General features: G+C 42.3%; 1 protein-coding gene across 2 annotated transcripts in view; it reads left to right on the forward strand.

Annotated features, from left to right (window-relative positions):
* Positions 1–19,211, forward strand: part of basp1 (brain abundant, membrane attached signal protein 1) — a 45,740-nt gene extending 26,529 nt beyond the window's left edge. The window contains exon 2 of one of the 2 annotated variants that reach the window (XM_030752005.1): positions 17,998–19,210. In XM_030752005.1, the coding sequence (XP_030607865.1) occupies positions 18,014–18,658 (645 nt within the window). In that variant the 5' untranslated portion in view covers positions 17,998–18,013 and the 3' untranslated portion in view covers positions 18,659–19,210. Of the gene's footprint in view, positions 1–17,997 lie in introns of both variants that reach the window. The other variant, XM_030752006.1, reaches the window with a different exon arrangement.
* The last annotated feature ends 7,373 nt before the right edge of the window (positions 19,212–26,584 follow it).

A 26,584-nucleotide genomic window follows, 5' to 3' on the forward strand; every position in this document is an offset into this window, starting at 1 on the left:
TTAAATCACTTGTATTAGATCTCCTTTTCCCATGAAAAACCAAGCATAATTTGCTCTGTTTAAACAGGGAGGGAGCAAACAGTCTCCATTAAAATGTCATTAAAAAAATACATTAAAAAAATATAAACAGCAGAAACAGTTTAGTACTGCAGAAATCACACATGCACATGTTTGTGCATCACTCTTCTTAAAACGTGGTGCATCAATGGGATCTGCTCTTAAGTTCTTGGAAAACTTTCAATTTAATTTTTCTTTGTTTGTACAGAAATTATTATGTTTATGGTTTTGGCATAAACAGCTTTTCCAACAGGCCACCCAGGAAATGGATGCCTGCCAAACAGCAGCCCCTTGTTGCATTAAATGAAACCTTACTACATCAACAAAGCGAATGGTCGCTAAACTGTGAGGCTGTATGTAAATTTTGACCCACGTCTCGGGGATGCTCTGCTTCACATGCAGACGCTGTGGCTGAAGAGCAGCACAGGAGCTCACCTGTGTTTCACTGAGGTGCCGTTTACACGAGACCGTTTTCATTTTGAAACGGTGTCGTTTTGATGCGTTTCGGCCTTGCGTTTACACGACAACGGTGTCGTTTTGATGCGTTTCGCCCTTCTGTTTACACGACAACAGAGTGAAAACGATGTGTTTCAGAAACGGGGTCCAGAGTAGAGCGTTTCAGAAACGCACCGGCTTGCGTTTTCGTGTAAACACTTGAAACCGGGGTGATTTGAAAACGCTCGACTCGCACATGCGCACTATGGTTGCGACGGCCAGTTTTTCGCGCACGCGCAAACTGATAAACAGTACTCGCGGATTCACGAGTGCTTCTTATGCTTTTCCTGTGTTTTTACCGTTTTGTAATTCAGCGTTGTGTGCAGCAGCGATCCAACCTCATCATCTGTCCACACAAAACCTCTCACATTGGCCGTTTTGTAAGTAATGAACAATTTGCCGCACTACCTACTGTGTCACTCCACGCATGCGCGTCTTGCGTAAACAAACTGCAAAGAGAAAACCAACGCCAACTTGTGGCCTGGCATGGGAACTACATCGTTTTCATCGTTTCACATGTCCTCGTGTAAACGCGGATCGTTTCTGAAATGCCATCGTGTAAACGAAAGGCTGAAACGCATCAAAACGACACCGTTTCCAGTGAAAACGGCCTCGTGTAAACGGCACCTGAGTCTTAGCTTCATTTTGTGGTGGGCTGTGACGGGTTTGCAAAGCACAGGAAAAGAAAAATAGGGCATAAAAAAAAATGAAGTCAGCATGCAAGCGCCCAAAAACGGCAGTTCCTCGAGGGCCGTCAAACCCCAAAAACTACCGTGTTAAAATTTACAGTAGAAATAAATGTTTACAGCTTCTATGAAGAACTCTGTAGCTCATTTTACTAGAGTATGCCAACAATCTGAGATGAATGTGTATAAATTGCCTATAAAATTCCATTAGGACTCACAGTTTGTATTATGGGATGCTGACCTGGACGTGTCAGATGTGTTTCTGCTGTCGTTGCCTTTTGTGTTTTTGAGTGTTTTAATGCAGTCGTGTGACTGAGATGTTAATTGTAATCAGAGCTCATCCAAGAAGTTTGCGCCTCAATTTGGGTAAAATTCTGGTATTTTATTGATCTGTTACTTAGCAACAGGTAGCAGGTATGCACACAGCTCACAGGCACACATACATTTTGCATTTTGCTAACCAAGCTAGCTCACGTTAGCTGATAATAGTCCATCCCCTCTACCAAATATGAGCACTTCTGGCCACAGTGCTGGTAACATCTTGGTGGCTACTTACATTTTTTAATATACTTTGATAAATATTAATAACAATCTGTATTTGCTTATAGTTTGGACATGCTGGCACTGGTGAAAAGGCAGAGTTGGAGAGGCTAAGGATTAGAAATGGGACAGCTCAGGACGAGTGATCTGGAGATAAAGTCAGAGAGGCGAGGCTGAGAGGGTTTGGACATGTGTAGAGGAGGGATAGTGGATATGCTGGACAAAGGATGTTGAAGATGGAGCTGCCAGGCATGAGGAAAAGAGGAAGACCTCAATGAAGATTGATGGATGTAGTGGAGGACATGCAGAGGGTTGGTGTGACAGAGGAGGATGCTGGGACAGGATGAGACGGATACAGATGATTGACTGTATTGTCCATCTACATCCAACAGAAAAGGTATCATTTTTCTACAGTATATTCTTGCGTACACTCTAGCACATCACGTAGGGTAAATGTTAATGTCATATTCTGGTTTTAGAAACCTGAATATATTTTATCTTTAACTGATGGTCAAAAAAGGATCCATCCTCAGATGTTCAGATGTGATAAGCTGGTCAGTTTAAAAAGGACACGAGCGGCTGGATAAGAAAAAGTTTTTTAAAAAAAGAATTTCAAATTAGAAAAAGAAGGTTACAGTTTTCAAATAAAAGCTTTCTTCTTAACTGTCATGTTAATGTTTATTTATGATTTGACTTTTCTCATGGATATCTGACAGTAATTTTACACTGCAGGTTGTTTATGTGTGTGTGTGTGTGTGTGTGTGTGTGTGTGTGTGTGTGTGTGTGTGTGTGTGTGTGTGTGTGTGTGTGTGTGTGCAGAGATTAACAAATGATCTGCACACACACACACACACACACACACACACACACGGTGGTGAAACGAGTTTTTCCAGTAGAATAAAAACATGTAGCACTAACATATTGAGAATGTATGAGGTTGTATTCAGAGTCCTCTGAGATGCTCAGAAACAGCTGCGCATGTTAAAGAGTAAAAGTCGAGGTGTTTTTTAATGACGCTGACAGCTCTGCTTATTAATAAGGAGACTTTTAATGTTCGTGCTGTTGCATCAATAATCAGTTTAATCTTAACTACAGGCCATCACAGCATATTCACAGTGAGTTTATATTTTGGACAAGTCTGTACGCAACAGGAATTAATGAAGTCCTCTGAAAAATGTGATGTTTCCAATTTCTCTCAAGAACAACAGGTTTTCTAATCTGACGGCTGTATGGACAAATGTATGGACATAATTATGGTTTGGTTTCTAAAACTGTAGCCATTGCAAAAGCAAAATCTTTTGATTTGAAGCTACTGTGCTCCCCAATCAGACCAGAAGCCACATGTTTAGCCGCATGTTCTCCTTGAATCGCTGGCTGTCTGAGTGGTGTCCAAAAAACGACGTGGGCTTCATAGATAACTGGCAAAGTTTCTGGGGAAAACCTGGTCTTGTTAGGAGAGACGGCATCCATCCCACTTTGGATGGAGTAGCTCTCATTTCTACAAATCTGGCCAAATTTATTAACCCTCCTAAAAACTGACTACCCAGGGTTGAGACCAGGAAGCAGAGTTGCAGTCTTACACGCCTCTCTGCAGCTTCTCTCCTCCTGCCATCCCCCCAAAACCCCATCCCCATAGAGTCGGTGCCTGCTCCCAGACCACCAAACACCAAAGCTAAAATCAGCAAAAAGCTATTTAAGCATAAAAATTCAAAAACAATAAATAATACAGCTTCATCAACTACACCAAAAAATAAAACAATTAAATGTGGATTATTAAACATTCGGTCTCTCTCTTCCGAGTCCCTGTTAGCAAATGATTTAATAATTGATCAACATATTGATTTATTCTGCCTTACAGAAACCTGGTTACAGCAGGATGAATATGTTAGTTTAAATGAATCAACACCCCCGAGTCACAGTAACTGTCAGAATGCTCGAAGCACAGGTCGAGGAGGAGGATTAGCTGCAATCTTCAATTCCAGCTTATTAATTAATCACAGACCCAGACAAAGTTTTCATTCTTTTGAAAGCCTGACTCTTAGTCTTGTCCATCCTAATTGGGAAAATCAAAAACATGTTTTATTTGTTATTGTCTTTCATCCACCTGGCAAGGTGGAACCATCAGAAGAAAGCTTACTGTTAAAAAAAGATCTTCCTCCCTACCATCGCCGAGTGCTTCCTCATAGAGGATTGTCTGACCCTTTGGGTTCTCTTTCTAATGTTGTAGGGTTCTTTGCCTTTACTGTAAAGCACCTGGAAATGACTGTTCTATAATTTAAACTGCACTGAAGTGAACATAATTTAGCTAATTCTTCAATATGTTTATTGCTTTGCACTGAAATGAAGTAATTACAGTTCAGCAAGCAATCACATCTATCCCAGCTCCGACTCTGACCTGCAAACCCTCAAACCAGTTCTCCTTAGCAGGAAGCATTAGTTTGCATTAGTTTCCAGGAATGTTTTTATTAAATGCCAGATATCTATAACTGTTGTTAAACAGGTTTAATATTGAATCAGCTGGAAGAACTGAATATTGATTTTTGGAGATGTGGCGTCCCTCGACTACACATTTGTGTAAGAAAAGGAGACATTTTTGTTAACACCAACCTGTTTGCTCTTGAAAACCGAGCCTCCACCTTATATAGATAAGCTACACGTTTGCCTTTGAAATTCATATCTTATCTTTACGATATGTTCTACTCAGCACAGGTGTCACTGTTTGTCGTCACTTTAAGAAACGAGCAGAGAAGGGTGTGAAGGTAAATTTGTCTAATGTATTATTGTATGCTTTGAGGTCATATGACCCTAAAAACCAGATTCAAGGATGTTAGCTCAGATATGTCTGACAAAAATTGTTACAAAAGGTTTTTTCAGATGCTGAGATCGGAGAGCAGATTCTAAAGTGAGCCTTGGATTGGGAGCTGTTTTGTGCTTACTCCTGTTTTTGTGATCTCCCTGTATGCTCAGAAAGTTTCCCTGGAGTGCAGTTATTGCTTGACTTTGCGTTGTTGTTTTGTTCCCATAAACATCACCATGTCCCTCTGCAGCCATTCCATTTTACAAGTCAGAGAAGGGTCTGTTCTTTTTTTTTGCTCCCTCATAACGGATTCAGAAATGCTTTGAATGATTTCATGGTTTCATAAAGTCAGTCCACTTTGTTTCCCATTGATTTAGACTCTATTCATGCTGGTAGTGGGGGGAGGGAGACGTTAGGAGAAAGGAGGTTCTCCTAGAGTCCAGCGGCGGCGTGCTTTACACCACTGCATCAACACTTTGCATTGAGCTTGGTGATGTAAGGCTCGGATGCAGCTGCCATGGAAACCCATTCATGAAGCTCTCACTGTTCTCGAGCTGATCTGAAGGTCACATGAAGGTTGGAGGTCTGTAGTGATTGACTCTGCAGAAAGTTGGTGAAAGTTGGTACACTATGACCCTCAGCATCCTCTGACCCCACTCTGTATTTTTACGTGGCCTACCACTTCATGGCTGAGCTGCTGTCGTTCCCAATCACTTCCACTTTGTTATAATCCCACTAACAGCTGACTGTGGAATATTTAGTAGTGACTGGACTTGTTGCACAGGTTTCATCCTATCACGGTACCACGCCGGAGTTCACTGAGCTCCTGAGAGTGACCCATTCTTTCACTGATGTCTGTAGAAGCAGTCTGCATGCCTAGGTGCTGGTTTATACACCTGTGGCCATGGAAGTGACTGGAACACCTGGATTCAGTGATTTGGATGGTGAGTGAAGACTTTTGGGAATACAGTGTACATGTTATGCTATCTCATCTTTACATTATCTTGGTCAGGTGTGAGCTGGTGCAGTCTTTTGTTCCATCAGCTCACACCCAGCTGACTCAGGCTCAAAAGCCTCAGAGACCAAAAGTTGAACACTGTACATACATTTTCCAGACTGATTATGGATCATTACAACAAGCCTTAAAAGTGCACCCTACTTGTCATCCATCATGAATGTGTTGGGTGTTAAGAGTTCAGTAGTGGGTTGAGTTGTGGTATTCATGGATTTCACAAGGAACTCCAAAGTCATTCCTACTCCCTGAGTATTTCTGGGGGAGTAATAAAGATGCTTTCCCCTCTGAACGTCCTCATATTCCTCTGAGCTGCTACACCTTTAGAATCCCATTTAACACGTGATGATGTTTGACCAAGGTAGGAAAGCCAGATCGATTCACATCCTTCCCAAACACATTTTCCTTGTGAAAGTGTGAAAACATATAGTGACACACACTGTAAGGTTCTTTGAAGCAGTATCTACAGAAAGTCATTATAGATGTTCCTCAAACGTCAGATACGGCCACCACAGAGTTATGTCACCTTTGGCATCACATTTAAACTCATCATTTTCTTCAACATGCATCTGTATCTCTTAACCTGAACTACAGTTTTTCTCCTAAAATCCAAGTATTTGGTGTTTAAACCAGTGACTGAAAGTGAGCGATCACCTAACAAATCAATAAAAAATGGTGATTGAATTGTGACACTTCCAAACTTCTAATAAAGACTTTTAGCCTTTTAAAAGAGGACCGTTATCTTTTGGTGTATAATATTGTCCGGAAATCCCCCTGATACATGTATTTCTCCTACACTAGCAGCATCTGACAGAACATCAATATCTGACGTCTTGGGACACGTTCTTTACGGCTGAACACATATTTAATGTGATGCTGCTGCACCAACACAAGGCCAGTCCATTCATTCATCCAGGTTCGATGTACCCTCCTGCTTTTTCACTCTGAGTCCATCCTTCACCACGTTATTCAACATGTCCAAGTGCTTCAGCTGTATTTGAAAATAGACAAAGTAAGCAGCAGACTGATGTGGAGAAAATTTAGCAGCCCTGTCTCATCCCCACAGCATCAAATACTGACGCTTTATCAAAGTCACTTTCATCTCATTTTCATGTACAGTTTGTCTCCGTCTGTAACACAGCTGGTTGATAGTGAGGTGGGTCTCCTTCCTTGCTTGTGAAGGAACCTTTAGCGTGACATTTAAATGCACCTCTGTGACACCAGCAGATCATCAGTATTTAACGCCCTGGGATGAGAAGGCCTTGCAGAAACCAACTGGGGTAATGAGCGGACAAGTGTTGTATGTTAACTGGGTGCATAAAGACTTCTCCATGCTTCCTGTCTATGGTTACTGTGTAGCTCGTCTTTATCATCAACAAGTTGTGACTTAATTTGTTTTGTGTGAGGTCCCAGAGGCCCCGCGGGGAGCGTCGGTTCATGATTTTCACACAGTTCCTCAGTGGGACACAGACTGATGCCGAGTCTCTGTGGAGCCCACAGCTCATCGGCTGATCCACCTGAGGCTCTTCGGTAGTGTCAGCATGTGATGATAATGCCAGCGAATGAATGAATTTCTTCATAATGAATTCCAAACAGCAGAGACAGTTATTTATGCTCATTCAGAAATCGCTGAAGTCCTGAGTGTGGCTGAGAATGAATCAGGCAGAGATCCTCTGAGGCGGACCGGTCAGACATAGCTGTCTGTTTCTGGCTGCTGCTTCCAGCAGAGGAGGTGCTTTTGAGACCACGTAAATATCAAACAAGCCTTGGGGTTCACTGGCGAGCCGCTGCCTTTCGTCCTTGGACCTCCCCGAGTCTCTTATCTGTCTGAGAAAACAGAGCAAGTGGCCAAGGCAGCGAACGCATCTGACAAATCCAATCAGTCATCCTCGCCGCAGGGTCTCTTTCCAAGTAGCCTCAGTAACCAGGTGCAGTGTGTGTTCATGCGCCGCGATGCACTCAATAGCTTCATAACATCTTTCAGCTCACGGCTATGACAATAAGTTTCAGCTTTGTCACCTTGACTTGTTTGTTTCTCTGCAGATCATAAATCTAAAAACAGACGTTTTGTTTTCATTCAGCTGCATTTTAAGTCTGCCGGTGATTTTTTTTCTCATCTGTAATCAGCAGCTGTGTTTGAGGCATTTTGGCCACCTCCTGTGGCAGTACCACAACGCAAGCCGTGGCTGAGGGCGGTCCATCTGACAGAGGTGAAAAGTGTAAAGGCCACAGCATCAAAAATTCTCAAAGTCAAAGCAAGTAGGAAGAGAAATAAGATGATGATGAGACACAAACAGCAAGTTGTGACTCTCTGCTAGGTGCTCAGTTTATATGGGATGCACTGATGTAACCTATGCCGCTTCAGGTATCTGTCAATAGAGAGTAGCACAGTTAAATTAATAAGCTGTATTCTTCACTGTGAGGACAACAGTGGGAATCATTCTTTTATCTGCAAGGCAGCATGAGGCTCAACTTAAATATTGCTAAATAAAGGAATCACAGAAACCTCCCAAATGACATCTGTGGTTACATCAGCTGTCCTGACTGGTAAATGTGTGCATTAGAGAGAGCTGTGGGTATTTTGCCGAAGCTACTGACGCTTTGGTAGCACCTGTTTCGTCACTTAACCGAGCCTGAGAGGCTGACCTGGATGTGTCAGAGAACAGTAAAATCTTTTCAACATTTTACAGGAGAAACAAGGCCAGAGGCTTTGCCACATTTCACAGTAAATCAGGGTGGAATGACAAAATTATTACAGGTTGGTGCTCGCAGAAAGGAAAAGTCTGCATTATAGTTTCAACTGGAAGAAAGGATCTTAGAATGAAATGAGACGAGACATCAAAAAGCATCAGAAACAGAAATAATTGTTCTCTTAAGACAAGCCTGCAGGCTTTATTCTATGTGCTGCTTCTGATAGTTCTTTAGATTTCCATCAACGGCTTTTCTTTTACCTCTGCTGACCTACAGAGGAATAAATCATGAGGGAGTGACCAAAAGTACAGATTTTTGGTTGACACTAATCAACACACCTAAATGTGTCGGTTAAGATTGAGTCACTTTTGCAAACTTGATACGATTGCACATACAAACAAAACAGTTAGCAGTTTGCTAACCCTGCTCACCCTGAGTCTTGTTCTACCAGAGTTCTTCCTCCCCACCGCTGCCAGGTGGTTACTGGTATGTTTGATATGGTCACAGCGTGTCTTGTGTCCTGTCTCTGTCCCCCCTCAGCAGATGACCCCCCCTCCCTGAGCCTGGTTCTGCTGGAGGTTTCTTCCTGTTAAAGGGAGTTTTTCTTTCCCACTGTCACCAAGTGCTGCTCATAGGGGGTCGTTTGGACTGTTGGGTTTTCTCTGTAATTACTGTGAGGTCTTTACCCACAATACAAAGCACCTTGAGGTGACTGTTTGTTGTGATTTGGTGCTATATAAATAAAATTGAATTGATAGGGAATGATCTGATGGTTGAAGTTCTCAAATGTTGTAGGGTCTTCACAATACAGTAGAGGATCCTTGAGATGCAGTAAAGTACTTTGAACTGATTCAGTCACACGTTTACCGAAGAATTATTTTAATTCATAGTTTTAATTCATAGTACTCAGACTGTTTCCAGGGTCTCCATTCAACTTCAACTATTTGGTGCAGAAATGTGCAGGAATGTGACAAGCAGAGAATTTGTGGGGCGCTACTTCCCATCCAGACGAACTCGCGCCAGCTTTTGCAGACATGGAGGTCACGTGAACGTCTGAGGAGGAGAGGATTTAGCAGAGCAAAATGTCACTTAATCCGCAGAGATGGACATAATCGGTTTCACTTCTGTTGTGTTTTGTCTGCCGTTGGTTTTCTCCGCAGCCAACAAAGCGTTGGGATAGATTTTGTATTCAGCATTAAACGTCTCAGTCAAAAGCATCTCAAAGCGCCGTGCTGGCTTTCATCTCTGCTGAGTGCGTCCTCTGACTCATAAGCAGCAGCTGAACACACAGCGGCTCTCTGTGGTCCCACTGTGCTGATCAATAACCATTTCCAGCCCAGGAGTTTTCTCAAGCTCTGTCAATTTGAGGATTGATCGTCTAAACAGCACTGAATGTGAATGTGTGCTTATCCATGCTTGTGTATGCGTGTTTATCATTTGTTTCAATGCACATGTCTGCGTGCGCGTGTTCAGCCTGAGGCCAGAATAAGCAGTGGGCAGTTTTGTGTGTACTCTGGGTAATTAAACTGCTCTCCAGAACAAAGTGATGATTTTGTTTAGATCGCATCCTGCTTGAGTTTAAAATCCCGACTGATCCACTCTCAGCTGACAAAATAAACACAGACTCAACTACAGAAGTCGTCACGAGTAATAATCCCAAATCTGAAACTTCAGCTTGAGTTTTTGTTTTGAATTCAGTTCAGTTTCAGTAGTTTTAGCATATTTTTATATAATTCATTCAGCCTCCTCACGCTGGTTGTGTTGGCAAATTTGATCAAAACTCCAAAGTCAGACTGGAAGGAAGCAGAGACTAAAATCTCTTTTCCAAGAGAGACCTCGCCACTGTAGCAGACACACAGACTCACAACAGGTTATAAAACGCAACAACTGCAACATAAGATAGAATATATACAACAAGGTAAACAAATACCCAGAACAACAACAACAAAAAATGGTAGTGTGTTTGGAGAAAAACAACCACCTTCTTCCTTCACCACATTATTTTTAATGCCTTTGAATTCAAGTATTGATATAAGCATGTTAAAGTTTCGATCCTTCTACAGTGAAATTCCATGTCGAAGGCAGAAAAGTAGCATACACGAGTTAATTTTCTTACATTAAACATGAAAATCCATCTCCACACTCAGCATACCAATGAGATTCTGTCATAAGTCATAAAAGCTCCTAAGTGAGCTGTTGAGACGACCATATATTTTAAATTCTGCACATTTTGCTTCCTGTGCTATAAATGGAGCACAAATATTTTTGGCAGTGTCATCAGCATAGAAGTGTTGCTTGAATGTTCAATGTTCAAGTCATTCATAAAAAAGAAAAGGTAACATTGTTTCAGTCAGGTTATTTTTCCCCTAAAGTCTAGTGTTTATTTTTTTATAGCTAATATTACTTGTTTGGTTTTGGTGAGCTAGAATAACCTCGGTGAGGACTTGTTTTTCTTTTCTGTTACTATCTTTACTATTATATCTCCAGTTTTAACTATATACTTTCTTAACCTAGATTTTATGTCACCGACTGGTTAAAGTCCCACTGTGACGCCTTCAGCAGAGTGCTTGCAGTCATGATCTGGGTGTTTTAAATTGTTAGCCAATGAGCATATTCTGTTTTATTCTGCTCCAGTTTGGACCATAGCTTACAAAGTGAACTTTATGTTGTATTTTGTTTGGCTTCATAACAGCAGTTGAGCCCATAAACCTGTCAGGAAAGTATTTACTGAGGTTACAGAACAAGCCTTTGAGACCAGAGGTGTCACCCTCTGCTGGCCATAAAAAGAATGAAGGTAGACTTTATTTAAGGGAAAACACATTTTTTATATATGTAGCACCTTCACCTTCATCCTGATTTTTCTGTTAATGCTGTGTTAGAAACATGAAAATAACCACATAGCTGGAAGGTCCTGTAGTTGGAAAAGTGTTTACTGTTGTACAAAAATAGCTGTAGCTGCTTGTCCTGCTGTAGCTGTGACACCGGGGACCAGTACTGATTTCCTCTGATAGTACACTTTGTGCTTGCTAGTGAAAATTCAGTCGTTCAGACTGAAATTAAAGTGCAGCGAGTGTGTGGTGGGAATGAAGGGAGAGCATACTTTTGCTTCATCGTTGACTCGGATGCGGTGATGCTTGCCAAGATCCGGGGTGCTGAGCTTCTAAAATAGCACACTGCTGTGGGAAAATCGTATCGGCACAATGTGAAAATTTTGTCTCAAAACACTCGTCGTGGACTCCAATCTGTCACTTCAGCTATTTGAATACTTCAAATCAGGCTCTGCGCTTCCCAGCATCCTCTACTCCTCTCTTTTCTTTCCATCTCAGTGCAGAGAACCAGCGCAGAGTGCTGTGTGTGTGTGTGTGTGTGTGTGTGTGTGTGTTAGTGTGTGTGTGAGAGATCGAGCCAGATTTTCTGCTCCAGTTTTTCTTCCTGTCCGCTCAGCCTCCTGCACTCTCCTGCTTCAGTTTGGTGAATCTGACTCGCCTTAAATCAACCAGCTGGATGGCAGCGGGAGGAAGTGCTCAAGTCTGTGTTATGAATTATGGCGTTACATTTGTGTTACATTTATTCATGAACACACAGGGCAGATACTTCATCCAAGCTACTGAATTACTTTCACATACCATTTACCTCTAATGCTGGATAAACTGTTGTTTGACAGGTGCTAAATTCTAGGAGAAATTTGAACCCTTGACCCCCTACAAAAGGTTTCTATTGGCCCCCAAAAAAAAATAATGTGGGAGGGAGTAAATGTCTAACCGGATCCACACCACTGGCTGGTGTGGATTTAGACTCTGCTGCTGCAGATATCTGCAACAGCTTGTTGTAGATCTGTTCAGTCTCATGGCGCAGAACTGTTTTAAAATGGAGGTCAGTGTGACATAGGAGGAGAAACTGTTGTTTTTATCCTCAGGGAGAGGATGCTATCTCTGTCAGTGCGTCCTGTGAAACCAAAACTGTCTCCTCAATGTCAGTTTCACAGGAAAAAAACAGCTTTGCCAAGTGATGCAATCACTCCTACCCCCACCCCCCCAAGTCCATTTGATTTCCTTGAGTGTCATTGTATCTAGTTTATAGGACAGCTTTGCATCTTCTGATAAGCTTCAATGCACATAAAACAAATACACTACGGAGGGCCAGAGCTGCCAAAATAACTAATAAACAAATGAATAAATAAGTTATTAAAAACATCAAAAATAAAAGTAGGAATTGACTAATGTAAAAGATAAATTGATATTTATGATTTCATTTGCTTCTTTTTTTATACTTTGAACTTTTAACAAGATTTAAAAAGAGTGCAGAAATTAAAAAAGAGAAATATATTATAAAGGTTCATAGTAAATACACGGGTAGATAAATGCAGAAGCAAATTAAAACAGACATTTATATAAAAAAAAGTATTTTGATAATCACTTTTAAAAAAAAATTTTTTTTACTTGTTTTTATTTTCAATTTTAGCAGTTTTGGTCCTCCATACATCACAAAAAAAAGGACATATATTGCCGCTGCTCCTTTAAGATCCTGGAAAACCTGGAAAAGGAAGAGAAAGCTGTTGGAACAGGTTCAGTGCTGTAAAACTGTGGCGCTGCCAGAAGAGCCCCGTGTCTTCACTTATCTAATAAAGGGTAAAAATACCGGCCTTGTTCTCAGAACCACACTAACATTAGTGCTCCAGCAGTTCCTCCTGTTTTCTGCTGTCAAGCCGATTTCCCGGCAGAGTGAAAGTGTCCGAGCGGGACGGGGAGTCGGACAGTGACAGCTTTAACCTTTAACGTGTCATCTCGTGTGGCAGAAACACAGAACCTGCCAGGCCAGCAGGTTCACCACTGCTCTGAGGGCGGGGATTCACTGAGACCCCGCGACCTCCTGGAGACCTCCATCTGCCAAACCAAAGGGGCAAGAGCGGGACACCAGACACCAAATATTTAAAAGAAAGGAGTACGATCTATCTTCAGAAAGGCTATATTTTATACATGTCTGATCCAGGTGAGATTAACGAGCATGTGGAGACCATAGCTGAAGCAGGTGGGAGCAGCAAAGACGTGGAGAAGAAGGGAGGCTGGAGTGATAACGCAGAGAAAAAGTGGAGCAGAGCTGAGCGGTGGTGTCGGTGTGTGGGCGTGACAGATGACTCGCCAGAGATGGTGAGAGCTGGAGAAGCTCGGCCATCTGCTCCTTCAGGGACTTTTGTTCATCTTAAACCTCTCTGCCACCTTTTTGACTTGCCAGACATGAACATAATCATCACTTAATAATGTTTAAATACTTTTCCACTGAGCGCCGCTGCTACTCTAAGCAGTTGTTGGGTTTTGTTAACTCAGCGGCTTGACAGGCTGAGGGATCGGAGAGTCGGTGATTAAGGGAGGCAACTGCTGAACACGGTGGAAAAAATGGGAGGAAAAAGGCGCAGGTGGTGTTAATCTTGGGTGTGCGCACACTGAGGGAAAATAAATGGACCTCAGAAAGATGCATCGACTTTCACTGAGGTCTCTACAGGCTGCTTTTTAAACATGCTGAATGCAGGTCTTTTATGGGATTTCAATAGTGTCTTTAATTTGACTTTAGCTGAGCTTGAAAGTCCTTATAAGGTGTTCGTCAGCTTCTTCAGAAAACACATGTAGACTTTTGGCCAAGACTGAATAATTCCAAGAACTTCAGAGTAAAATTACTCTCTCTTCTCTTTCCCCTCAGCCATGACCGTCCCCTGCGTGAGGCTTTTTCCTGCTAAAAGGGAGTTTATAGCTTGCCACTCTTGCCCCGTGCTAGCTCATAAAGGATCATCAGATTATTGGTTTGTAGGGTCTCAGTTTAGCATTATTCAGAGTGCTGGAATAACTGTTGTTGGGCAAGGATTAAAGAAACCAGTGACGGCAATGTTGGGAGACCGTAGGAGTCTCCAGTGTGGAAAACGAGACTTTGTGATCAGTGTTAAGGTGCCCTTCACTTCATGACCCCTGCTGTGACTACAGTCAGTCTCTGTTAGGTGAAGGGTTCGTTTATCCAGCCTGTCATAAAGGTTAAAGTCTCGCCTGTGAAATACAATGAAGTCTCATATACATATTAAATATAGGGAAGTCTCTCTCTTCTTGAAATACAGTTATGAGATTTGTGAATGCAGATGAGCCCTGGTCGGAGCGCAGAAGTGATTTCACAGAGATGAGATCAGGGATTTCCACAGTTAGAAGATTAGCTTCTTACAGCCGGAACAATGAAGGTGTGTCTAACTGGATTGAAACACTTGATTCCGGATCCTTATGGAGTGTGGAATAAAAGGTCAAGAAATCGATTTAAAGATGAACTGATAAATATAACAAAGACTTGTCTTTGTGCGTGCGGCTCGGGAGTTTGTCCTGGGGTTTTGGACCTTTGCTCACTGCCTTGGAGTTGCACCCTTTTTATTTCGTTTGGAGCCACTGGCATATTACTTAGTCCACACTAAGTAATATTGGAAGTTCATAGTGGCCCATTCACACTTGCCTTTTGTGCTTCTCTGACTGCAGTTTGCAGGTTAAATTAAGTCTTTTGTCAACTGGGGGCCTTTGCTCCAGGTTGTCTCAGCCCTGCCCGGCTCTTCAAACAGTAAAACCAGCAGTGAGAAAGCATGCCTTTCGCGTGAATAGCCATTGTCTGCCCAGATGATCATGAGTCATTGTACTGGCAGCACAAGCCGGGAGTCAAATGATGTGAAGCAGCAGAGAGACCTCCATTGTGGGCCGTATTAAGCTGCGGCAGGAACGGCAGCCTTGGCAGATGCCAACTGTTGGACGTCCGCAGGAGTGCTGCATGAATACTGGAGTAATTCAGTCAGCGGCAACGAGGCGATTAGCATTTTGAGTGGATTCAGCATCAGCTCGGCCCCATTCACAGGGCCAATCTGTGAGTAGGCAGCAGAATCTCGCAGTGGTCGGGTTTGATTAGGAGGAAAAGGTCATGTCTGTATTCAGAGCAGTTTTGACAGATTTCACACTTACAAATGGCAGCACTGATACTGTGGGGTCAACCACATAGCAACAATAATAAGAAGGTCTTATTAGTGCATCAACATGACCACATTTGAGACGTATTCAGTAACATAGGACCATTTTTTTCATATCTTTAAAAAGAAAATAATTATGAGCTTATTGGCTTTTAGACACCATTCTGCAATGGATACTTATGCATATGTAAGTAACCAATCATTTAATATCTTAGACACTGAAATCACGAGGTTATTTTTATTTCTCATCTTGTTTAAGGCAAGTGAATTAGATATTTTAACAATTCAAACTGCTTTGAGAACAGCTCGATAAAAAATAAAAAAAAGACTTTCTTCATATCCAGAATAGACTGACAGTTAGTTTTCTGTTTTAATCATTAGTTTATGAGCATCAAATCTGAAACAGAAACCATCTTTGATCCTTTGCTCCTAATAAGCTTGATTTGTTGTGGCATTGAAGTCCTCTCCCCCATGAAGCAGGCAGATGGTGATGCTCATGAAAGACTGAGCCAGGAATCTGCAGGTGTGTGTGTGTGTGTGTGTGTGTGTGTGTGTGTGTGTGTGTGTGTGTGTGTGTGTGTGTGTGTGTGTGTGTGTACTGAACCTACCCACACACAGTGCTTTCTGCCTTCTTACAGTTCTTTGTACCATCCTTAGAGCACCTAAATGTTTCACATTGAGTATTTCAAGGAAAATATTCTTTGCTGATGATGGAATATTCTACAGTACAGTTTGAGGTTTTCACATACCTGTTGTGGTAAAAGTGAATGTAGAAATGTTGGGTTTTAATTGGTTTTTGCTGTTCCAACACCAGAATTTGATGCCTTAAAGGTTAAAAATAATCTCATGCTGGGCCTTGGTGCAGACCATCAATACATAAAACAAGCTGTTTTAGCTCCCTTCCACCATCATTAAATACTGCTGCCCCTCAAAAACACAAAGGGGGGGGGGGGGGGGGGGGGGGGGGGGGGTATTTGTGCCTGCATTGACCTCATTATATGAAACTTTGGCTATATTTAAAATCAACATCCACTATTGGAACAGATGACAGAAAATAAAGAAAGTAATTCTCTACTAGGTGTATTTATTATTTTATTATATTTTAGTTTTACACAAGACACATTTACAAGGATGTAACCCATTTTATATATTATCAACTATTACTGTATGGGAATTACAATTTCTATCAGTCCCATAATTGCTGCATCAGCAGTAGGTGACCTCCTTTTGAGGTAGTTGTGCGGTCGCTGTACCCTGCTGAGTGGAAGTAATGAGGCAGTTTTTTTCTTTTTAGGTTAAAATAGGTTACATTAGGTTTGGTTTGGTTTGGTTAGATTTACGGAAAAATGACAGTTTCAAATATCACCTTTTACTATGTACTGAACTGATTTGGCACCGGCTGCCATTCCTGACACAACCTTCCCACTTATCTGGGCTTGGAACCAGGACTAGGAATACACTAGCTTGTGACCCCCTGAGGCTGGCTTATGGCTTCTGTGTATAAGGTGAATGTGTTAATCGCTGCACCATGGAGCCACCTGGGTGATAACATCTTACTGAGACTAAGATACGAGACCAGTGAACTGACTGGCCATTTTAAAGGATGACAACCAATCAGGTGGGAGATGTACTTCAGAACTTGAGTTAATCGGACCTTTGAAGCTAATGCTGACACATACAGAGTTTATATTTTGTGTCAGTTCTCTCACCTTTTCACTCCTCATAGGATATAATCTAAAATCTGCACAAGATTTAACCCCAGAAATCCCACTCTACACAGTGTGACAGCAGCTATTGTTGCACTGTGGGACACATATCTTTTATGTATAGTTCTCTGTAAAATAAAAAAAAAAGTCTATCTTGACTATCTTGATTGGAGAGTTTCCTCAGTAACTTCTTACTCCTGGAATCTGAGCTGCAGAAACTCTTTTGTCCACTTATAATGAGAAGGTCCTGATCTGAAAGATGAGAAAGTCTCTGTTGTCCAGGATGCTGGAAGATGTGAGTGAAGTCTCTTTTGTCTTCAGCAGTTTTCTTACAGTGAACATCAATAATTCTGATAACGACTTCTTCCAGTTTCTTTTTCTGTAGTAACATGGAGGAAGAAATGTCATGCTGGGTTGCTCTCCCCGTGGGGTGAGGGGGGTGAGGGGGGGTATGTGGATCATGCTGAAAGAATGCATTAAAAATGCAGTTTGAGAGACGTTGCTCCAGAAACGCATGGGTTCTGCATATACATTTCACGGACGAATTTTGCACTTGTTGTCTCAAATAGAAAATGAAGGCTGCTGATGCAACAAACTGATTTATTTTAAAGAGAAAAAAGCCTTTCAGCTGTCAGTATTTTATGAGGAGCAGTTCATAACCTCTTAACGTCCACCAGGTTCTGGTAAGCCACTCAGGGCTCGGGTTAGATTGCATTTATCCACATGCTAAATAAGTACAGAAATTTTTTCAGTGCTAAATAAGTGAAAACTCCATTTAAAGAGGTGGAATTTAACCCTAACTCTGAATGGGTTGCTGTTCCATCAAGCCCATTACAATCTTTGAAATGAGGGCACAGCCCAGTCCAGTTTCAGCTTCAGCTGATATCTCTCCAACACAATACACAGAGTGTTTGTTCACCTTCTGCTTTTAACTCTTTTCAAACAGTGACTCTTTACAAAAATGCCTTTATTGCATGGATTAATTATACGTTCTCTATAATGCTAAAAATCACATTTTTCCCCATGTCTTTCAGAGGCCAGTGATACAAAATGGGAGGCAAGATCAGCAAAAAGAAGAAGGGGTACAGTGTAAACGATGACAAGGCTAAAGACAAGGATGCCAAAGCAGAGGGGGCCTCTGCTGAGGAGAGCGAAGCACCGAAAGACAACAAGGACGGGGCTCCGGCTGCCAGCGATGCTAAGGAGGTAGCGAATGACACGGCAGCCAAAGAGGCACCAGCAGCTGACGCTGCAGCGCCCAAAGAGGAGGAAAAGAATGCAGCTCCTGCAAAGGAGGCAGAGAAACCTGCCGCCAACGCTGAGCCGAAAACAGAGGCGCCCAAGAGCGCAGAGCCCGCCAAGGCCGAGGAGAAACCAGCTGCCCCCGCCCCGGCCAAAGAATCAGCCCCAGCCGCAAAGGAGCCTGAGGCTAAGGCCGCTGCACCCGCCCCGGCAGCCGAGAGCAAAGATGAGGCCGACGCCAAAAAGACTGAGGCCCCTGCGGCACCGGCAGCCAAAGCTGAGACGGCCCCCGCTGCCTCCCCTGACCCCAAGCCTACAGAGGCAGCGGCGGCTCCTGCACCGGCAAAGGAGGCCGCCCCCGCTCCTAGTTCAACACCAGCCGCCGAACCTCCCAAGGAGGCGAACGCCACAGAGGCACCGAGCAAGGATCAAACCGTAGCAGTTCAAGATTAATGGACAGCCACTTTTCGGAAATGAAGAAATAAATTACATAATTCAACAACGATGAAGATTAAAGAAAAATGAAATTTACTAGCCCACCCATATTATGATAACAATAATAATAATAATTGTAATGATGAAGATTTGTTGAATGAGGAGGACTGAAGCAACCACCTGGAGAAGTTTCCCACCGCTGCAGATGATTATTGCTATTATTATTGTTATGTTTTATTCTATTTTTTTTTCTGCTGTAGTATTTGAACTTTGATACGAGTGTATGTCGGCCATACGCCTCGCCGTTCATCCACCATCCCTCTCACGCATACAGTCCCAAAGGTTTAACCTGATTCCCATGTCAGCCCACAGAAGGCTCCTGCATTCAGTCTGTGGACGTTTAAATTTTGGGGTTCTGATGGGAGGAAGAGGAGAGGCTTAGAAAACACCTCAGCAGCTGGACACAAGTCGAACCTGTCCCCTCTTCCTCTCATCCTCCTCTTCAGAATATCATGATTTTGGCTCTGGCCTGGCGCCCTCCAGTTTTTCAGTGCTGTGGAGTTGTGCTTGTGGTTGTGTGTGACTGTGCGTGGTATTGTTGGGTTGTGTTGCTTCCTATTTTTCTCTCTTAAAAATTCCCACTTTCTTTGAAGAGCTTTTGCTTGGAGATTCATTGGAGGACTGAGGATGTTCAGGCTTTCTAAGACTTTTCAAAAGGTCAGTAAAGGTGGGCTTTGCAGAGAAGAACACATTAGACATTAAACAGTTGTAGGATTTTTCAGATAAACTTCTACATTTTGTACTGAAACCCTTAGCTATATTGTAAGTAAATTAAGTGGGTTTTTTAACATTTGTATTGCTTAGATAATCTGCAAAGCCTTGCTGAAGAGCTCTTTACAATGTTCTTAGAAACCAAGCCTCTCAGCCTCTATCCAAATCTGAAGACAAATTACAGTATAAATTATAACTTTTTTTATTTGAAGACATATCTTCTGCTAACCTGGGTGAAGCAGGCGGTACAATCACACCTTAGAGGCTGTTTGAACTCGCTAATGATACCAAGCAGGTGATGTTAGTGTATGTTCAGTTGTGTCCTTCTAACTAAAATAGACGAATCTGGCCCTCAAACATCCTGCGATTGTTTGGAACACAAATCATTTCCTTAGTGAAAGTAAAAGGGCCGTAAAAACACACTTTCTATTTATCAGCAGCACAACAGCTCTAAAGAGGAAAAGTCAACAATGGATCCTTTTACGCTCCAGTCCGAGGATTTCTAAACTAAACCGTGAAATAAAACGATGATGTTTGAAGGTTTTTCTGCTGCCAGACCAGCTAAAGATTTATGTATAACTCTCACATTCTGCCAGATTCAGTCAGTAAATGCAGCAAATGTTGAAAAATGTAACTAAGCAATTCTAATTTGACTCTATCCAACCAGTGGATATTCAGTATGTTTAACGTGTCTGCAGAAACATTACAGCACTGGTCTGTCCTGCTGAGCGAACCTCACCAGTTTGGTATAAAAGCGTGTGAAAAAGCCTTAAGCGAGACCCAGGTCTGAATCAGTGTAGCTTTCCGCCACTAGCAGTCTGATACCACTGAAGAACAGGCAGGAGGGAGGATTTCAGCAAATGATCAGAGCCATCAGCAACCAGTTCAGTGTAATGCACTCCATGTTTCTAAGGCTGGATGCAAAAAGCCTTGCACATGGAAGGGAGCCTCTGATGAAGTCATTACCTCCATTCGTGCATTTTCCTTTACTATTCAGAAATATAAGTTACATGTATGTACATCTGTGCAGTGGTGGAAGGAAAAGTACTAAAGTACAGCTTTGATACACTTAAAACTAGCAATACTAATAGATGGATCCACCCAAACTTATTTTTACTGAAACACCAAGCACACTTTTGACACCCAGCTTCCCTCACTGGAGGAACAGCGTTTTCTTTCTTCTGTTTTTTAAAAGCCAAAAACACTCATGAAGTCATAAACAGTGTGGGATTTTTGGGCTGTCCCAGATGAAAGATGACCAACATTAGAGAATTGTGATGATATCTTTGGTCATGGCTGTGGAGCCTTGCAGTCAAAGATAGTTTGGGACAAAACATGCACAGCAAAATGTTCGGGATTCCAGCAAAGCAGGCAGCCTAGTTTCAGTCGACACACGAGGGAGGAGGAAGCGAAGAAAGAAATAGCATCGATCACGGGCCCGATGTCCTACACATCACATCATGAATGGACTTTAATTGGGAGCGATTGATACTTGATATTGAGCCCCCCCCCATTCTTGGTCATCACTTGTGCAAGTAGGAAAAGACGGTTGGTCGGCGTGCTGTTTGCCCCGCCCCTCCTCCACCATGACTGGACGACTGGGTAGAAAGTGATGGTGACAAATTGAGCGTTGAGCAGAGCTGAGCATCTTTCAGCTCTCAGCAACCAGCAAAAACAGCCCATTCTTAGGTGTGCGTCAGGTTTACGGTAACAGTGAGACAGGGACCCCACAGCATCACATTTAAATGCACTGGTTAACTCTTTTTTTGACCTACCTGGCTAATGTTGTGAAGGGGCCCATTTTAACCCAAACCTCCATCTTGTTCTAACTCTGTGTGCACATGTAGCACCACGTCACGCTGCTCATGTCTTCAGCACAGTGCAGTGATGCAGTGCAAACAAGTGAAAACAGAGCAGACTGACCCCAGGAAAAAGCAGACTTGGGAAGAAAGCCTCATGCTTTGACACACTGAAAGAAACCAAAACAGAATAAAGGGAAGGAAGAAAAATGAAGGACAAGAAATATCTGACATTTGAATCATATTTCATGGTGAATATAGTGGAGCAAATTTATTGAGCTAAATGCTTTTGCACAAAACAGTCAAGCAAGGTACCAGCAACCCCAAAACAGCTCTTGGCTTATTCAAATGAGCATTCTTCTTTCCACCTTTGCATGTATGTAGGTATATGTATGTATATATTTAGCCATCTCAGCCATCCATCTGCCAACTTTTCAGTTCCATCCATGTGATGTGCAGCGTTTTCCTCCCAGCACTCGTCAAACCGTAGCAGAAACAAACACTCGAGGAGCGCCGTGTGTCACTTGGCTCAGTTTTTCTTCCTCTCTTGACTCAGTAACTTGCATGTCCGTGGTTGGGTGAACCTGTAGTCCTGTCTTTTTGGTCAAGTGGAAAAAAAAAATAATAATGATTTTTCAGTCTGCATCCATGGCAACTACAGTTGGTATTTTCATCCCATGTTTCACCACTGCTGCTTCCACACCACACGTTCAAGCAAACCAACAAAAAGATGATATGGAAATTGATGCATTCAAAATTATATGTACTTGTATAAATGGTGCAACAGTAATAAAATGTACGAAACTGACTTGAGGATCGTGTGCGAGACGATTTTTTTTTTAATGCACTTCAGACACATCAGAGTCACACCTGCCGATGAGGTGTGAGAGCGAGGGTGACCTCACAGCCCCACAGAGTACCTGAGCATGCCAGGGGGTGTGGCCTGAGGAAAAACTACACATGCTGACTGTTTCAAGGCTGTTAAACAGAGTCACACAGCAGACTACTGTGTAAGAAGACAGAAAAAACAAGGTTAGACCAGGAAAGCCAGTGTCAAAGTATCTTAAACCTGCATTCTCTCTAATGGCCAACAGGGGGTGCATACCTTAATAATGCTTTAATAGTAATCCTAAGCTATCCACAACCAGGCTTAGAGAACAAAGCAACACTGAGTCTACTTATAAAGGCTTTATAGGTAGGAAATTACAGCAGATCCCTCTATGATACAATCGAGTCTGATCTTTAGTGTTTGATAAGCTGTACATGTCCCCACCTCCAAAACCTTTACAAGCAGCACAAGCATACATTCATTAAAGTGTGAATCAATGCAGGATTTCTGCTCTGATTTCTCTTAAAATGTTGATCATCTCAGTTTTGATGTGAGTGAACTCCTTGTTGATTATTAACATCATAAATACCTGCAGGGCCCATAAACCAGACCCCACAGGAACAAACAGTTACTAATCCATACATTTCCAAACTCTTCTCTGTGTACATACGACAGTCTCTCTTTTTTTAAATTGTGGGTTGCCTTACCTTATACCACAATCATGGGCAAGATCGTGCAGGCACATCTGTGCAAAGGCATTCACACGTGTGAATGTGTGAAATTTGGGTTAGATTGGTGATGGATGCACCAGCCTCTGAAGACCAAATATAAGAAACGTCTATGAAAAAATAATATCATTAAAGAAGAGGATGAAAGCTTGGCTAACAGTTGTAACCAGTTTACAGCCTGAAGGGTAAAAGTGACCAAGTAAACCACAGAAGTCCTGATCCTTCATTTCACGGTTTCTCACAACAAAGTGGAACAAAACACAACTCTGGATTTGCAAATACCCAAATATGAGTGAACAAGTGCAACATATAAACTCTCAGCAGTCTTTTTTTGCTCTGCACAAAGTTCAGTCTGAAAACTCTGAGCAGCATAATGATGTGACTGAACCGATGTAAAGCAGTCAGCAGTGGCGTGTGCACAAGAAAGCTGCTGCAGGTAATAGCCAGGTTTGTGAGGGCCGAATGCAGCGATGAGGGGTGCAGACTGCTACTACATAAAATGAAGTAAGATTAATTAATTAAATGATGTGTGGATTTTGTATTAATTGTTTTTTTCAGAAAGCAGAGCTTTAAAAAAGTGTTTTCAATCAGTAGCTACACTTTTATAAAATCCTTCTGTGGACACACGATGTGAAGTTGTGTCAGTGCTCACAGCCTGAGCGAGCTCCATGTGGCTGCTGGAGTTGACTGAGTTCACTGAGATAACACTCAGGGCCACCTACATAATGTCTGTGAGGTCACAGCACTCCTGCTGAGCAATAATTTCACCTCCTAATCACACAGAACAGGAAAATACTGATGGAGGTACCTGAAAGAGGACAAGTGTACAGGAGCTAAACTCTTGCTCAAAGGTAATGATTGATGTCGTTATCTGTTCCTCCTCACAGGGAGTGAAAGGCTGTAAATCAAAGACATCATGTCACTCTTATCACCTTCCCCACCTTTACTAAGGCCACAACGAGGCTAGATAAGGTGTGCACAACCAGGAACTGCACAGCATCCCGAGAACCCGGAACAAAGCTTCAGTGATTTTATTAGAAAGTGGTGAAGGATATTAACTTGTATGCTCATATTTTCAGTGGTTTGCTTATTTTATGCCAGGTCTGATTGATTTATTAGCAAGGTGGAAAGAGATGAAGTTTCTTTACTTTATTAGAATTTTAGGGATACCTTCTTCCCGGGAGAAAGAAAATGGGCTGAATTTTTATCTTCCTCATTTTTTATATGTATATATAAAACTTCTTAGAGGTGAAGAAATGTAACATTACAAAGCTAAAAAGGAATGACTTTTCCCACGGCAGTTTGCATCATTTTCCCTGGAATTTCACCTCCTTCCTGATGACATCATGCAGGTTGTGAAAAATGGCACAAACTGATTGGAGAACAGAGAGCAGCCTGTCATGTCTCTCAGTCAAAGGCAGGTTTTTGACTCCATACTCACCTAATCTGACACACAGCAGCAGACACAGACAGGAGGACGAGAGCAAAAACAGCTCGTGGAAGATGATCTAAGTGTGTGCACCCAGTACGAGCTGAAGAAGGATTATTTTAGGTCTGAAGCGTGATGAGAGCACCTGGAAGAGGCAGAATAAACCAATGATGACAAAAAACAGAAAATCCAGATGGAGCAGAAGGACACATAAAAAAAACAGAGAAATTAACAGTTTGATCTGACAAAGAGAGAAGCAATTCTACAGATACAAAGGTGGATCCCTCCATATCAGCCAGGCCAACATTCATCATGTATGCATGTGGAAGTACCCTTTATGGATAGTATTAAAATTAAGTGCACTTTAGAGCAACTTCACATTAATAGATTCACAACTGCCAATTTCACAAGTAATTGCTGAGCTATTTATGCACAACACGGATGTTTTCAATCGCTGTTTGCTGTTGGTGGTGAAATGAAGGACGTTGTTACATTAATATTCAGCAGAGAAAAAAAACACAGATCCAAAAACAGCTCTCTGACTGGCAGATCTTTCCTGACTGAAAGCTAATGTAAGAACAAGGACTGTATGTGAGAGCTGTACACGGGGGAGGCAATGATGGGAACAACAGGTAAGTGAAAGGTGGGAGGCACCACCTGTGAAGTTACAGCAGCACAAAGATCATAACAAGAGTTCAGGAAAGATTTAAAGATGCATGTTTCTTATTGGGGCGAACAGCCTGTTATTCCTCTGATTTATCCTGATTTCATGTGAGGATCCAGTTTTGGAGATATTGTCTGTACAAACTTCTGCCTTTGATGAATGTAAGGGAATTAAATGGCACTCACTCACTTTAACAATTAAAGAAAGGAAAAAATCAGCAGCAGTGAGCGTTTAGAAATCATCACCTGATTCCTCCAAATAAAATAAAACTGCTGTGAGCAGATTTATGTTTTCTTTCTGCTGAACACAGAGAGAAAGAACAGCACACACTCACCCTGAGTGTGTCCAAACCTTTGACTGTATATTTATATATTTCTATGGGGTGGGAGTCGTTCCCCTGTATGGATGCGAGCATCCTCCTGTGCCCCACCACCTGCACTGGGTCTTAGTGACATCCCAAGACAGAGCCAGCCCTTTTTATGACTTTTTGAGTTGTGGGGTAAGAGTGAGTGACCCTCAGCGATTCACCTGTTCATGGTGAGTATGAGCTGAAATAAGGGCCGCTGTTCCCTCATCGTAATCACAGGAGTCGTTTCAGGTGTGAACCCATCCATACGTGGCCTCTAGATGACATCAGAACTAATTTGAAGCGCACACTTTGTCACTGTTTCAGAAATGATTTACACCCCGGGACACTCAACCACCCACCCACATCCTAGTTCTTTGTTCCATTGAACTAACAGCCTTTCAATAGTTCGATGCATCCTGACGTTTCTATTTTAGTTTGTATTTGAAAACACTCGCAAAGCCAAGTCTGTCTGTCAGAAATATTAAAATGCTCCGAAGCAGACACGCTGACCTTTACACACACACACACACACACACACACACACACACACACACACACACACACACACACACACACACACACACACACACACACACACACAGCCTGCAAAGCTTCAGAGGATGAAAACTGGATGACAACAGGGAACAATGAAGAAAAAAGCATCTTTTGTCTCTGCTGCTATTTTCTCTTGAAATCCGGTCCGTCAGTCCCTGTCAGGGAAAAAAAGTCCAACATGGAATAATTAGAGATTGAAAAAGCTGTCAGACTTTAGTCAGGATGACTCTAAATGTCAGAAAGTGACACAGTAATGAGCTGGAAGCAGAAGGTGAAGGAGAACAAATCTGATGAACCAAGAAACCCTCAAAAACCTAAAAAGTACAAATGTGTGTCTTATTTTCAGTCTTTGCTGACTTGCTTTGATCTGATGGGTCCTTATTTCACTTTATTCACAGTTCCTGTGGAACTGTGTGAAATTCAAGACCAACTTAATAACAATTCACAGTGAAGAACATCACAGCTGTGTGTTGGATTGTGGAGACGTGTTGGTCTCTGGTTGTTTGATTTGTGTGGTTCAAGGCTTGAATTGCAGGGTGCAGGCTAACTTACTGGCACTGCTGAACTGGTGTGTGTGGGGGTTTCTGCTGCCTTAGATCCACTGAGCAAAGCCTAAAACACTTTCTGCACTGTGCTCGTGAACACTTGGAGTGGGTGCTGCTGGATGTCTTTTCAGTGATACTCTTCCATGACCTGCTGTCCTTGGCTTTGGTCTTCGCTTCTTTAAGGTCAAGTTGGTGAATCTTCAGGTCCTCCTCGATTTGTTTTGTCCACTTTTCACCAGCATCCCGGATCTCCGATGTCGGTGCATCGGTTGCCC

The sequence above is a fragment of the Archocentrus centrarchus genome, chromosome 17 (genome assembly GCF_007364275.1).
Source record: "Archocentrus centrarchus isolate MPI-CPG fArcCen1 chromosome 17, fArcCen1, whole genome shotgun sequence".
NCBI classification, from domain to species: domain Eukaryota; kingdom Metazoa; phylum Chordata; class Actinopteri; order Cichliformes; family Cichlidae; genus Archocentrus; species Archocentrus centrarchus.